Raw genomic sequence first — 13,165 nt, 5'->3', positions numbered from 1 at the left:
AGATCTTGCTTCACGTGAACACTGCATCTGCCCTGGTGTGCATGGCCGTGCTCTTTGATTCACCAAACTGCCATCAGTTGAATTCTCTTACAAAAAGAAAAATTCTGGTGGTGTGAGCACACTGGCATCAATTATTTATAAACACAGACTAGGCAAAAGTCAGAATCAAAGTCAAGTGAAATTTAATACATAGGGATGATGGTAATAAAGTAGCGCTTGATTCTGGGAGCTAACATATGAGAGCAGGAATGGGCGTGGGAGTTCTGTTTAGGGCTCACCTCAAGAATGTAATTTGACTTCCTGGAAGCTGTTTCCTCTTGGATTAGGCTGTGGTGAAAATACCATGGCATGTGACAAGGACAGTGGCCGCCTAAGTGTCTCAAAGGTATGAAGCAGTAGACTGAATAACTCAAATCTAAAAAGTACCACTTAGGTCTCCAGAAAGCTGCAGTGTGCAGTACTGTTAGACTATTACCCAGCTAACTGCCTCCTCCCCATTCTACAGTGTTATGTATACGAGGAAACGAGGAAATAAATCTTGGAAGACAAGATAAAGAAGATGCTGATTTCCATGTTTTCCTACAGCCTGCCTAGGGAAGTTTTCCCAAATTAATGAGTACGTGCATGGGCAATAAATTAGATAAGACCACCCTGCTGGATTCTTAAAAATGAACCGATTAATCAAAAGGATGTGAATTTCACACTAGCACAATTCACAATGTGAAATGAGAGGATGGTCTTGTTTGCCTACCTGGGCTCTCCGGAGTCATTCTCCTCTTCTTCTTCCTCACTTCCGCTGTACTCATACTCCGTCTCATCTAAAGAGAGACCCACGGAAGGTGAGTGCACAAAAGGCGCTGCAGCTCAGCAAAGCCCACCCTTCATTTTCTGTACAAGTAAACCAAGCCCCAAAGGGCTGTCCTAAATGTTGACCTGGGGCAGGCTCCAGGGCTCCTGACTTGTGGTCCAACAGCACCCACCAGCTGGATTCAAGCACATGGAATTAACATCTGAGACTGCTGTGGCTGACTCTAGGCTCTCTCTGTAATGCCTGGCATTCACATGCAAGTGAAGACAAGGAGCTGAAACAGAACTTCTCAATTCCTGTTAAGTTCCATTATAGAAGCACCTAACCCAATCTTATAGAAGCACCTAACCCAATCTGGGTACTCTTGCCTGGAAAAATCCCATGGGCAGAGAAGCCTGGTAGGCTGCAGACCATGGGGTCGCAAAGTCAGACACGACTGAGTGACTTCACTTTCACTTTTCACTTTCATGCACTGGAGAAGGAAATGGCAACCCCCTCCAGTGTTCTTGCCTGGAGAATCCCAGGGACGGGAGAGCCTGGTGGGCTGCCATCTATGGGGTCACACAGAGTCAGACATGACTGAAGTGACTTAGCAGGAGCAGCAGCAGCAACCCAATCTGGGCCACTGTTAACTTACTGACAGTAGTAATCATTTTTTTTTTTAAGTAGGAATTTTATTATAACTTAACTGGACTCACAAATTGCCTTTCACTATCTCAAGAACAGAAAGAAACTTTTGACAGCATGTGTGACTAAAAATATAGGGTTCAATGTGTTTTTATTGACCCACTGGGGACATTCATTTAATTCACAAACATGTTGAGCGAGTTAACATGCAATAATGAATAAGACTGAGTCTCTGCTTTGGAGGAGATTAGAACCTGATGGTCAAGATGGACAAATATATAATCAGAGTTACCATGATTTTGAAGAAAAATAACTAACTTTTATTGGGTATCACTCATGCTGGTCACTATGCTAGATTACTTATGTTCTCTCATCTACTTCTCATAACAATCCTTTAACATGATACCCATTCTGCAAGCAAAGGTACTGAGATTATAAGCGGCTAAGTAATATGACTAAGAAATCTGAGATTTGGATTTAGAATTCAACCCAGAATTTTCCCAACTTTATAATTAGCATTCTTTTCACCACATTATATATTAAATAGGAATACATAAAAAGAGCAGTGAGGTATCAGAGGAAAAAAGCAGCTAATTCCATGGGTCAAAATGGGGAAGGAACAGCAAGGTCTTTGGGGAGGAACTAAGCTGGACCTTGGAAGGTCAGTAGCCCCTTTACAGGCAGATGGAAGCTGAAAGTGGCTGAAAAAGGAGCATTCTAAGCAACATAACTACCTGAGTTAGGCTGCAGTACTATAGTGCATGAATGTTCAGGAAACACTGGTTTCTGAATGTTTGGTGTGAGAAAGCAGATGAAGTGAGAAAGGCCAGCAGGTCTGATGTGACTTGCTGATCTTTAACATGCTGAGGCTTTTCTGTGGGCAGTGGGGAGCCTTTTGGAGGAGCTTTTCATTTTAAGCAAGGGAGGTGGTCACAGGGCTATCATCCGTTGATAGCTGTGGGTTAGTAATTACAACTTTGAAGACATTTGTGTCCCTGAAAAGCAACTGAAACTGCAATTTGCGTATGTTACCACCAGGAGGCAGCAGTCACATGATAAGAACTATGGAATTTGATCACAAACACACTTTGCTTTCCATCCTACTCCATAAGGGAAGATGAAAGGAAGGCATAGCATGATGACCTCAAGTGTATTTTTAAAAATCATATAAAAATTTGCTTTACATGTTTAGATATGTATGAAGCTTTCAGACCACTTTTTTAAAAATATTATTCCACCAAAATGTAAAGACCCTTCATAAAATGTTTCAAAGTTCCACACTGAAAGTTTAATATTCCAAACTTTCCTGAAACAAAGCAACAGAGAATTCAAAGTAAACTGCAGAAATTTTATCTATTAAAGTAAATTAAAGCAAGAAACAGAGGCACACAATTAATCTAATTATTTGTCCTCAATAGGGTGAAACTTTTGTTTGTCAGATTCCTCATCTGTAATACTTCATCAGAATCCGGCATGATTGCTTTTGCACTGCTGTCTTAAATTAGCATGTCTCAACATATCTTAAGGGAAAAATAGTATTAGGTTACACATGCAAGCTAAGTCACTTCAGTCATGTCCCACTCTGCAACCCTATGAACTATATAGCCTGCCAGGCTGCCCTGTCCATGGGATTCTCCAGGCAAGAATACTGGAGTGTGTTGCTGCACCCGCCTCCAGGGGATCTTCCCAACCCAGGGATAGAACCTGCATCTCTTACAGCTCCTGCATTGCAGGGGATTCTTTACCCCTGAGCCACCAGGGAAACCTAAGTATCAGGTTAAGAAATCTTAAACAATGCATATTAAAATTTTTGATTCTCCCCAAAACTGGTCTTAGAGCTACTAAGAGAATGAAAAAGTACTAGAAGGAGCAAATTAAGTCACTTATCAAATCAAGCAACTGGAAGGAAGTCTCATTTGGGCAATACTCTTTCTTGGAGCAGACAGAAAAAGGCTGTTGCTATCTCTTAATCCTAAATAGAATTAAGTTTCTTAACTCACCATGAACTCTTGAATATGCCTACTACCAAGAATCTTACTCTTCTACTCCGCAGAGAAGGAACACATTAAAAATAGTCTGCTGTCACAGGATGGTGAGTTCTGAGTCCCAGTCCAGAGTCTGTGCTCCCAAAATGTGCAAACAACCCAAGGAACACGCTTTATCCATTCTTAGAGTTCTGAGGCAAAGAGGTCACAAGATCTCAGAAAGTAACCCTAAATACTACTGTAAAGTTATGTCAATATAGAAGTTTCTAAATAAGTATTTGTTATTCAGTCACTCAATTGTGTCCAACTCTGTGATCCCATGGACTGCAGCATGCCAGGCTTCCTTGTCCTTTACTATCTCTCAGAGTTTGCTCAAACTCATCTCCACTGAGTCAATGAGGCTATCCAACCATCCTATTCTCTGCCGCCCCCCTTCTCCTCCTGCCCTCAATCTTTCCCAGCATTAGGTTTTTTCCAATGAATCAGCTCTTTGTGTAGCTTATATTTATTGAGTACATCGATGTGCCAGAAGTTGTAGTAAGCATTTTACATGCATTATCTCATTTAATCTTTGCAAAAGTGCCAGAGAATAGTAATTATTCTTATACCCCCATTCCTATTTTAAAGATGAGAAAACAGGGGTGGAGTTCACATAACTAAGGGGTGGAAGTAGAATTTGAACTCAGAATTTGAGTGTGAAAACAAGAGTCTAAGTACTTAACCTAATCTACGTATGTATAGGAGAATAAATTTTCTTTTTAGAAAAGCTGGCCTTTAATGGGCTACATGTCTGACACACTGCTCTAAACTATTCCCTTTCAAATTCTGACTTCATGGAGTGGCCCAAGACCACTATTAATAAGTAGCAGTTGAAAAAATCAGTCCTGGCACTTTTTAACCTCGACTCATGTATTTCTCTCCATGCCTAGTTTGTGCATCTTGCACTGCCCTCCCAGCTCCTTGGGTTCTCATTGACACGTCACGCCTAGGTTTCCTTTTTGGCCTAGCCTCAAGACCTCCTGCTCCTGAGTCTAACCTGACCACGCGTTCCCCTGAGTCCCAGAGGCTGTCTGCAAAGAAGGAACTCTTTCCTTGAAATGTTCACTGAGGATTTCTCCTCCTCCCTTAGCCTTTGCTGATCTTCCCTCTGCCCAGTCCTGACTCTTACACTGCTCACTCCCCACCCCTAGGACCCTGCTCATACTTTGCCATATGACAGATATTAGCTGTAGAGACAAAGAAGAGAAATTCAAATACAGTTGTGAACTTTCAAAGATGCGAACGTGCATGCCAGCTCCAGTATGCCAGCTGGTGTACTGTATTACTGTACTTGTCAAGGTACTGTACTGTCAGATTAAAAATGTTTTCTTTTTTGTGTTTGCTTTTTTAATGTACATGTTATTTGTGTGAAAAGTTATTATAAACCTATTACAGTACAGTACTACATAGCGGGTTGTGGTAGTTGGGTACCCAGGCTAACTTTGTTGGGCTTATGAACAAATCAGACTTAGGAAGAGGCTCTCAGAACAGAACTCGATTTTTAGTAGGGGACTTACTACAAAAGGAGGGCACCCTCTGTTCTTTGCTGCCCACCAGCCTCCTCTGCTGCCTCTGGATCATGAAGAGCAGAGGAGAAAGGTGGAGAGGGCAGAAGTGGAGACAAGCTCATCACCGTGGACCTCCCACCCTCGGCCTCTTCCCTTCCCCTCTGCTCCACCCACCCAGGCTCAGCGCTTGCTTCATCAGACCGGAACTTCCACCTCACTGCCAGCCGCCCCTTCCTGCTACCACCAGGGAGCTCTTGCCCCATCTGCTCTCTGCATTCTCCCCCTTTCCTTCCCATCCTCAACCTTCCCTACTGCCCTACCCAACTAAGTCATAAAACCTGCCCCAGACCAGGTGAGTTCACCTTGGTCAGGATGCTAGTTAAGGAATTCTGAGTCTCTATTCAAACAACCTTGTCCCGGGACCCCAAGTTGGACTCATGCCTTTCCAGTGATGCAGTGAAAAGACAGGGTGGGACAACAGATAGAGCCATAAGAAAAAAGAGGTTTTGAATCTATGAAATGAAGGGGAAAACGCAATGTTCTGTATAGTAGCCTGGCAACCTCCTTAAAATTCCTGTGACTATAATAAAAGTCCTTCTGACTTCCAAATACCTAAATTAGAAATGAGCCTCAGAGCACAAAAACTTAAATGGTGAAAAGTGCCAGTACTGAAAAAATGTCAGTTAGATGTGTGTGTGTATATGTGTTTAAGGTTGCCTGTCTTCTGTAGATTTTGCCTTTGAAACATGAATATTCATTTGAATTAAGAAAATCACTTGTTATATTAAACCACTTCCTAGTATCACTGAACACGACTTGTTGTTCACTGTCTGGAAAAGGTACTACATCTTGCAGTTCTATTCTTTCATGAAAGATTCCATTTCAGCAGCCTGCCCCTGGTGATGCCCACAGGCTGTGATCTCTGAGGCAGTCCGCACAGTAAAGAACAATGCAGGCTATCTGAAATCCCCTCGGTCCCTCCAAACACATCAAGAGCCCATGACACTTGGTCTTTTGTTTCCCTCGCTGCAATAAAAACGTGCACCTCACCTTTCTCTCCTCGCTTCTTCTTTGTTCTATCGATATGGTCCTTGAGCTGGATGCGGACCTGTCGCTCATTAGGTTGGTCTCGTATAAATGGATGCTTCATCAGTTGTTCCGTTGCTGGTCGCTGGCTGTGGTTCTTTACCAAACAGCTCTCGATAAATGACTGGAATTTTTTTGACCTGACAAACAGAAGAGATGAACCCATGGATAAAAGGACAATCCAAAGAAAAGGAAACATACATTTTCTGAAATACTGGAACAACAACAACAAAAATAGGTCCAATCAGCTACAAAGGGATCAACCAGTCATGGAGTACATCTAGCTCTTTATGAAGCACAATGGGGTTCAAAGGAATCCTTGGCACCAACACACAACTCAGGCAGTGCATGGCAGTTACACCGTGAAGGCATTTTTGCCTCGTTTATATGGTCACACTGAAGACCAACAGGTACCACTGAAGAGAAAGACCCCGATAAAAATCACTCCTGGAAGGTCTGTTGGAATGAGCGAACCAGAGCTGGGCCTTAAAGAATTAGGTAAAAAATAATTATTGGGAAAGAACAGTTCAAGGAGATAGGAATCAGTGAAAAACTAAAGCTGAGATTGAGCATACTATATATCAGGGGACACTGAGGTAAGCTAAGTAAGGCAGGAAATGCAAGCTGGAAAAAGTAACACTAAGGTTGGATAGGAAAAGGGGACAATTTGTAGAAATGAACAAGATTCTTACATAGTAAAATGAAATTTAGGCAAAATTTTTTTAACTGGCAATTTCAGAATCACTTTTGGACTTTGCTTTTCAGTGAACAAGAATAGGATGTATGTGAATGTCTGCTATCGATCCATGGACTTGGAAACTTAACTTCAAGGGACTAAGTTCACACCCAGAAGCAAATTTATCCCCTTCTAGAGAGGCACCATCTCCTCAGAGATAAGCCCTGTGCCAGGGACGCAAGGGGCAGGGGAGAGCCGGTGAGGGATACCAGCGATTAGGGCATAAGTCCACAGCATGGTAGAAATTAATGATGACTTGAGCTATGATTCATGAGTTGGGCATGCCTGTTCTGGCTGAAAGTTCCAAGAAACTGTCCAGCATCATAAATAATTAAGCTCATGGTTCTATTGCATGCCTTTCTGAGGTGCTCCACTGTCAGCAAGGCATATCACTCTCGGAGACCTTCTGGGAGCGCTGCACACCCTCCTCACTGTTCTCATCTTGATCAGGAATGGATCCATTCTGTGCTCTCTGTCGCCCTCCTGTGGATCACTGGGGAGTTACAGAAGCAAATCTCCAAAGTAAAGCTTTCCCAAGCTTCCCAGCAGGTCCTATGTATAACCTTCTAGCCTGAAAGGTGTCCTCACCATACAGAACAGAATGGTGAGCGTGTTCTTCAAAGTTCAGGTGTCAGCGGGCACTGTGCCGTTCTCTACTTCTGCCCAAGTCAAAGCAGTGTTTCACCTTACCCCATGTTTAAAATACTGAATTACGGGTATTTTTTCCCTCCTTGACATTCTAGGTGATGTTTAAGCTTTTAAATTATTTAACATAGAAGTAAAAGTCACCTGAGGGTCAGCTCAGGATGAATCAGGGTTGGCAAAACCAAGGACTAGACAGAGTAACCACAGGATGGACATTCTAAGTATCTCTCTTAAGTCCTTCAGCCCGTACCCCTGCCTTCTGGACCCCGGAAATTCTCCCCAGAGCTGGGATATGCCTGAGCCATTTTTGTATTATGAACACACTATATATCGGACAAACAAGTGGATGTATAAATGGTTATCAGGTGAGAATCCCACCCAAGAGCTGTAATGTGGCTGCCTTCAAATCTGTGCTTGTGAGAGACAGACAGGAAGGTTTAGAGAGAAGGTATTATTTCATACATTTTATTTCTATCCATCCGATTAATCTGTGGAGGCACTAATGTGATAGCACCTAAGGAGGGACTTTGCAAAAAAACAAACAAACAACCCATAATGAAATAATGGACTGTGTTAAGCAATAAACTGAAGAGAAGAAGGTTAACCTTCATAAAGAAATGGACACACTCCAGGCTGTACACTTCTAGGTAAGAAAATTAGTATTAGAAAGATGAAAACAAAATCAAATGAAGACAGAAAGTTATTAAATATTCACGAGAATGCAAATGGCAATTCTCTTTTTTTCTATTAGAAAACATGGAAGAAAGAGTTTGTTCTTTATAAAGTGCTCGACTGTTCATTAGGGGATGATAAATAAAAGAAATCACATCCAATTTAAAAAGAAAGTCACACTTAATAGACTGTACATTCCCTTCCCGGATCCTGGCACCTCACAAAAGCCAGGGACATCTCCAGGATGAGAGCGTGTTCAGGGAGTTTAATGGAAATAGCTATAGCAGTCTTTTTTCCAGTATGTCTCCTGGTGGGAAGGAATCTCATGATATACTCAAGAGAATATCTTTGGGCCCAGAGGATGAGCCAAGATGTGTGAAATTACAACGCTGGCAGTTTACCCCATGTCCTCTGCAAATGGTTCTGCTTCAAGAGAAAATAATGCTCACTTACAACAAATCTTCAAAGATGTACTGTCTCTATGTAAAGTTAGTGTGACCAAAGAATCAATGTTTAATCACACATTTAATTAAAAGTAAAAAAACTTCACCTACATGGAGTATCACCAGACTCTTTGCTGAGAGTCCTAGTGGGTTTAAAGTACAGTTCTATACCTTTATTGTTTTAGTCTTGAGTGAGTGAAGTCACTCATTCGTGTCCAACACTTTGCGACCCCATGGACTGTAGCCTACCAGGCTCCTCTGTCCATGGGATTTTCCAGGCAATAGTACTGGAGTGGATTGCCATTTCCTTCTCCAGTGAATGAACTGAACAAGTACAGTAATGCAGACTAGAGGAGAACAAAGGCATATTTCAGGTCCCTGAAATGTTTCAGTCTTAGTTGCCTATAATTCAGTTCTGTCACTTTTTAAAAAGCCCAAGATTAGCAAAACCAATTTCCCAAGGCTTGGCACGGAGAGATAAATGATAGTGATTGGTACTTTTCATCTGAGACACTAGTTCTCTAATACCAGTGTCACTGAGCACTTTATCGTCTCAGATTTTCCTGTTTATGTGTTAAATTGTGTTGTTGTTGTTCTTTAGTTGCTAAGTCATGTCAAACTCTTTGGTGAACCCAGGGACTGTAGCTCACCAGGCTTCTCTGTCCTTGGAGATGTTAAAAATGCCTGAAAGATCATTACATTCATCACTATAACTGCTTGGGCTAAAAGTTTCTGGTAATCTTCAGACTGCCTAAAGGCAATTTGATCTTTAAAATTTGTACTTGCCTGCTGCTGCTGCTGCTGCTAAGTCGCTTCGGTCGTGTCTGACTCTGTGCGACCCCATAGACAGCAGTCCACCAGGCTCCCCCATCCCTGGGACTCCCTAGACAAGAACACTGGAGTGGGTTGCCATTTCCTTCTCCAAAGCATGAGAGTGAAAAGTGAAAGTGAAGTCGCTCAGTCGTGTCCGACTCTTAGCGACCCCATGGTCTGCAGCCTACCAGGCTCCTCCATCCATGGGATTTCCCAGGCAAGAGTACCAGAGTGGGGTGCCATTGTGCTTGCCTAGAACTATCCTTTTTCTCTACTTCAGGTTTTATCATTTACTAACTGTGTGATTTGGGGCATATTACTGAACTTTTCTGTATCTCTGTTTCCCTGGCTGCAAATGGGGATATACTGTTAGCACTTATTTCAAAAGACTGCTGTGATAAATAAATGAGTTACTTCATGTAAAATACTTAAAACTGTGCCTGTGACATCACAAATGCTATGATTATTATTACTATTAATACTTTGACTATTGATGACAATGTCCCACCCTCTCTGACCATCACGAGGCTTAAAGAACAGTAGGATCTGCCTTGAGGGCTAAGAGCAGAATTGTGATGGTGTTTTTCCCAACTTGTGTTGAATTGAATAGTATAGAATTCTTTAACAGAATTACTTTACATGTATTAGTATTGGATGCATTAGCAGCAAGAGTGAGGACTCACTCATCTCCAAGGAGACTGCAAAATATGCTGATTTTAAAAGACTCTAGTAATTTTTGTTTTGATTTCAATAAAGTCCAAAGTCACACTACTATAAGTACTTTCTGATATTTTCTATTATTATTTCATCTAGAGCTCCCTGCACCCCTAAGAAAGCATTGTTATTTCTAAAACAAAAGTGCCAGAAAACTCAGCAGGAATAGGAAGTGTAGTTTCATAAAATAAGAGAAATGGTTGGAAGCTCTGGAGTAAAAGCAGCAGGCTTGGGTTCCAAGCTGCTGTGAGCCTGGAACTCAGGATAAGACATAACCTCATCGGGCCTTCAGTCTCCATCTGGAGCCTGAGTGGTTGAAACCAGGAATCTTATCTCTCTTCCCAGAGATAAGCAGTAATGACTTCTCCAATGAGCTCAGTCGAACACTGCTTTGCCTGTGTGGAATCTTCACATTTAAAGGGCATGTGAAAAGGACAAGACCGACCACCTTTTACAGGAACAAAGTCAGCCCCATCCTTCTTCAGCGGTCCCTGCAAGGAAGCTACAGCATGCAGTACAAGCGTGAGGGATGAGGGGCCAGGGTGAGCACAGCGGGAAGAGAAGGGAGGGGAAATCCTTTGCAGGAGATGGTTATCCACGTAGGCTGAATCTCACTACACATGAGCAAGAGGAGAGCGAGGAGGGAAAGATGGGAGCCCCGCTGCACCGGTCACTTGGTGACATGGAGACAGAGGGTGACAGCGTCCTTCTCCTCTGACTCAGCCCAGGTTGTAACCCTCCTGGAGGCTTAATCAAATGTCTGAGCCACCTGAACACTGACTGGAGCCCAGACCACCTGGCTTCTTTGGCGCCAGGCCTCTCCTCACTGCGCTGAGGAAGGCCAGGTTCCTGCTCCCAGGGAAGCTCTCCTTTCCTCCTACAATGAAAGGGGCAAAGAGCAGTGATACTGCCTTTCTTCCCTGATATTAAGGCTCAAGGGAAAAATGCTCACTTGGAGGGACTGGTACAGCTCCTTCTCTACCACTTTAACCCTGAACTCGGAGAAGTCGAACGGCGCAGTAGAAAACACACGGGTCACAAACGTGGGACAAGGACCATAACCCACCCAAAGCCTCAGACTCGCGCCCATAATATGAGGACTCAGAGCATCTGCCCAGCAGGGTTGTGGCTAAGAAAATAAAGGTTATTACAGGATTATATGAAATCATGTGTGTGAAACTTCTGAAGACTGTAAAGCACTATCGAATTTAATGAATCCTGAATTCAATAAAAACAAAATTTTATATATATTAAGTATATATATATTTTAAATATACACACACATAAATATGTCGCTGAGACTACAACATACATGTGTCTTGTATGCCTTGTATGTCGTAGATTCAGTCAATTCCTTGGAAATGATCCTCAGCTGAATGCTTACAATGAAGAGCTCATGGCTGTCTCCGCCACAGAGGTGCCCCCTTTGGTCATATGTTGGAATATACCCCAGGAATAGTGCACTTCACCTGATAACTCATTAAAGCAGAGAATAGGTAGATATAAAAGAATACTTCAGAGTTTTGTTTCTTTTGGTGGGGGATAAGAGAAAAAAGGAAAAGGAAAATAGAAATATTTTATTTCCTCCCAAACCCTGACCTATTTTAAATCACTCTGAACCTGGTTGTTCAATACGAGTACTCTGAAGTGCCTAAATATTTTCATTTAAAAACTGGAATTCTAGTGTAGAGAAATTTGAGCCCCACCAAGTGTCCTGTGGCTGGGGGCTGCACGGCCATCTTTATAACGGCTGGGTTCTGAGTGAGAAGGTGCATTTTTCCAGGGCTTTTGCTTCCTCCACTGGCTCTCAAACAGCCATGTCATCTTCCCGTCCACCACCTGGCATGTGGCACTCCTTCTCCTAGCTGGCTCTCATTCTGAACCACGCAAGGCCATGCAAGGAGGCTGGTGAGACGAAGGCAGCCTGGACTGATCCAGCTCCCTGCAGCATTATAAAATCGGCTCTCATCGCCAACGTTTTGAAGCAGAGAAGTCAGCCTGTATTTCCCCTCACGTCTGTGCTTCTCAGGCAAGGTCAGTGCAGGGTGGCTCCTGTCAGAACAAGGTCAATGAACTAGGAAATGGTAGAGCGGGGGCTGGTCAGCCACTTTTCTGGGGGCCAGACGGGTCACACAGAAGGGCACTGCAGACCAGGGGTAAAAAGAAGGCAGGACCAGCAAGGTGACCAAGGGATTCCAGCTTCTGGGCTGGAAGAGGCAGTGACGGGGGCAGAAGCATAAGGGCTCACCCTAAAAGGGAGCAGGAATGCTTGGGCAGGGCAGTGTGGCTGCACCTTCGTGGGAAAAAAGGCCAGAGATCTCCATGGACTGCTCAATTGCCAGGTTTTTTTTTTAAAGCTGGCAATGAACACAAATATTTCTGAACTGCAATGTGTGGCCACACCATGCTGGGCAAACAGCACAGGTAGGGGTGGTCAGTTTGTCTTCTGTGGTAGAGCCAGGAGCACCTGTCCAGTGTCAGTGAAGGCAGAGGAGGCAGGGAGGGGCAGGGTGGGCGAAGCCCACTGGACACAGCAGCCCCTCCCAGCCTTCCTGGGAGGCGTGGCATGAAGCACAAACAGAAAGCTCGTGGAGAGCTTCACAGTGTCCCTGATGTTTCCAAGGATCTTCCAGAACTGAGCCAGTCCCTTTCTGGGAGCTGTTCCGGGGAGAAGGGAGGAAGCAGAGCCTCTGGGCACCTGTGGATCATGTGCCGCGTGGTGCCCAATGGAAAGCTGTTGCTGGGGAGAGAGTGATGTCTCACACCACGGCGACCCTCCGGAGAGAGGAGGAGGGATGCTCTGCCTCCTTGTTACCAATAGCAACTCTCACTCTCTCCCCATGCAGCCCTTGGCAACTAACTCTGAGGCTGTCATCTATTCTGGCTATTTCTTTTTCCTCTCTCTGTGCAGTATGCCTTTCTCTTATTCTGCCAGGGTCACTATGTCATCCCTGGATAATGGTATTAATTAAGATTGCTCTTGCATCGTGGAGGGGGAAATTGTGGGTGAGTGTGTGAGAAACACGAGGACCTGATGATGAAGTGATATGAGAAAAGGCAGAAGGGTCTTGTCCCTTCATGCTAAAAAC

The 13,165-nt window shown here is 43.6% G+C and overlaps 1 protein-coding gene across 1 annotated transcript in view; it reads right to left on the bottom strand.

Moving 5' to 3' along the window:
* Positions 1-13,165, bottom strand: part of TNIK (TRAF2 and NCK interacting kinase) — a 396,524-nt gene that overhangs the window by 99,453 nt on the left and 283,906 nt on the right. Inside the window, exons 10-11 of the mRNA XM_068983499.1 lie at positions 6,018-6,193; positions 752-818 (exon numbers count right to left, since the gene is read on the bottom strand). Coding sequence (XP_068839600.1) covers positions 752-818; positions 6,018-6,193 — 243 coding nt within the window. The remainder of the gene's footprint in view (positions 1-751; positions 819-6,017; positions 6,194-13,165) is intronic.

This window comes from Capricornis sumatraensis, chromosome 1, assembly GCF_032405125.1.
Source record: "Capricornis sumatraensis isolate serow.1 chromosome 1, serow.2, whole genome shotgun sequence".
In the NCBI taxonomy this organism is placed as follows: domain Eukaryota; kingdom Metazoa; phylum Chordata; class Mammalia; order Artiodactyla; family Bovidae; genus Capricornis; species Capricornis sumatraensis.
The sequence above is the reverse complement of the archived record's forward strand: the minus strand, read 5'-3'. Positions and strand labels throughout refer to the sequence as shown.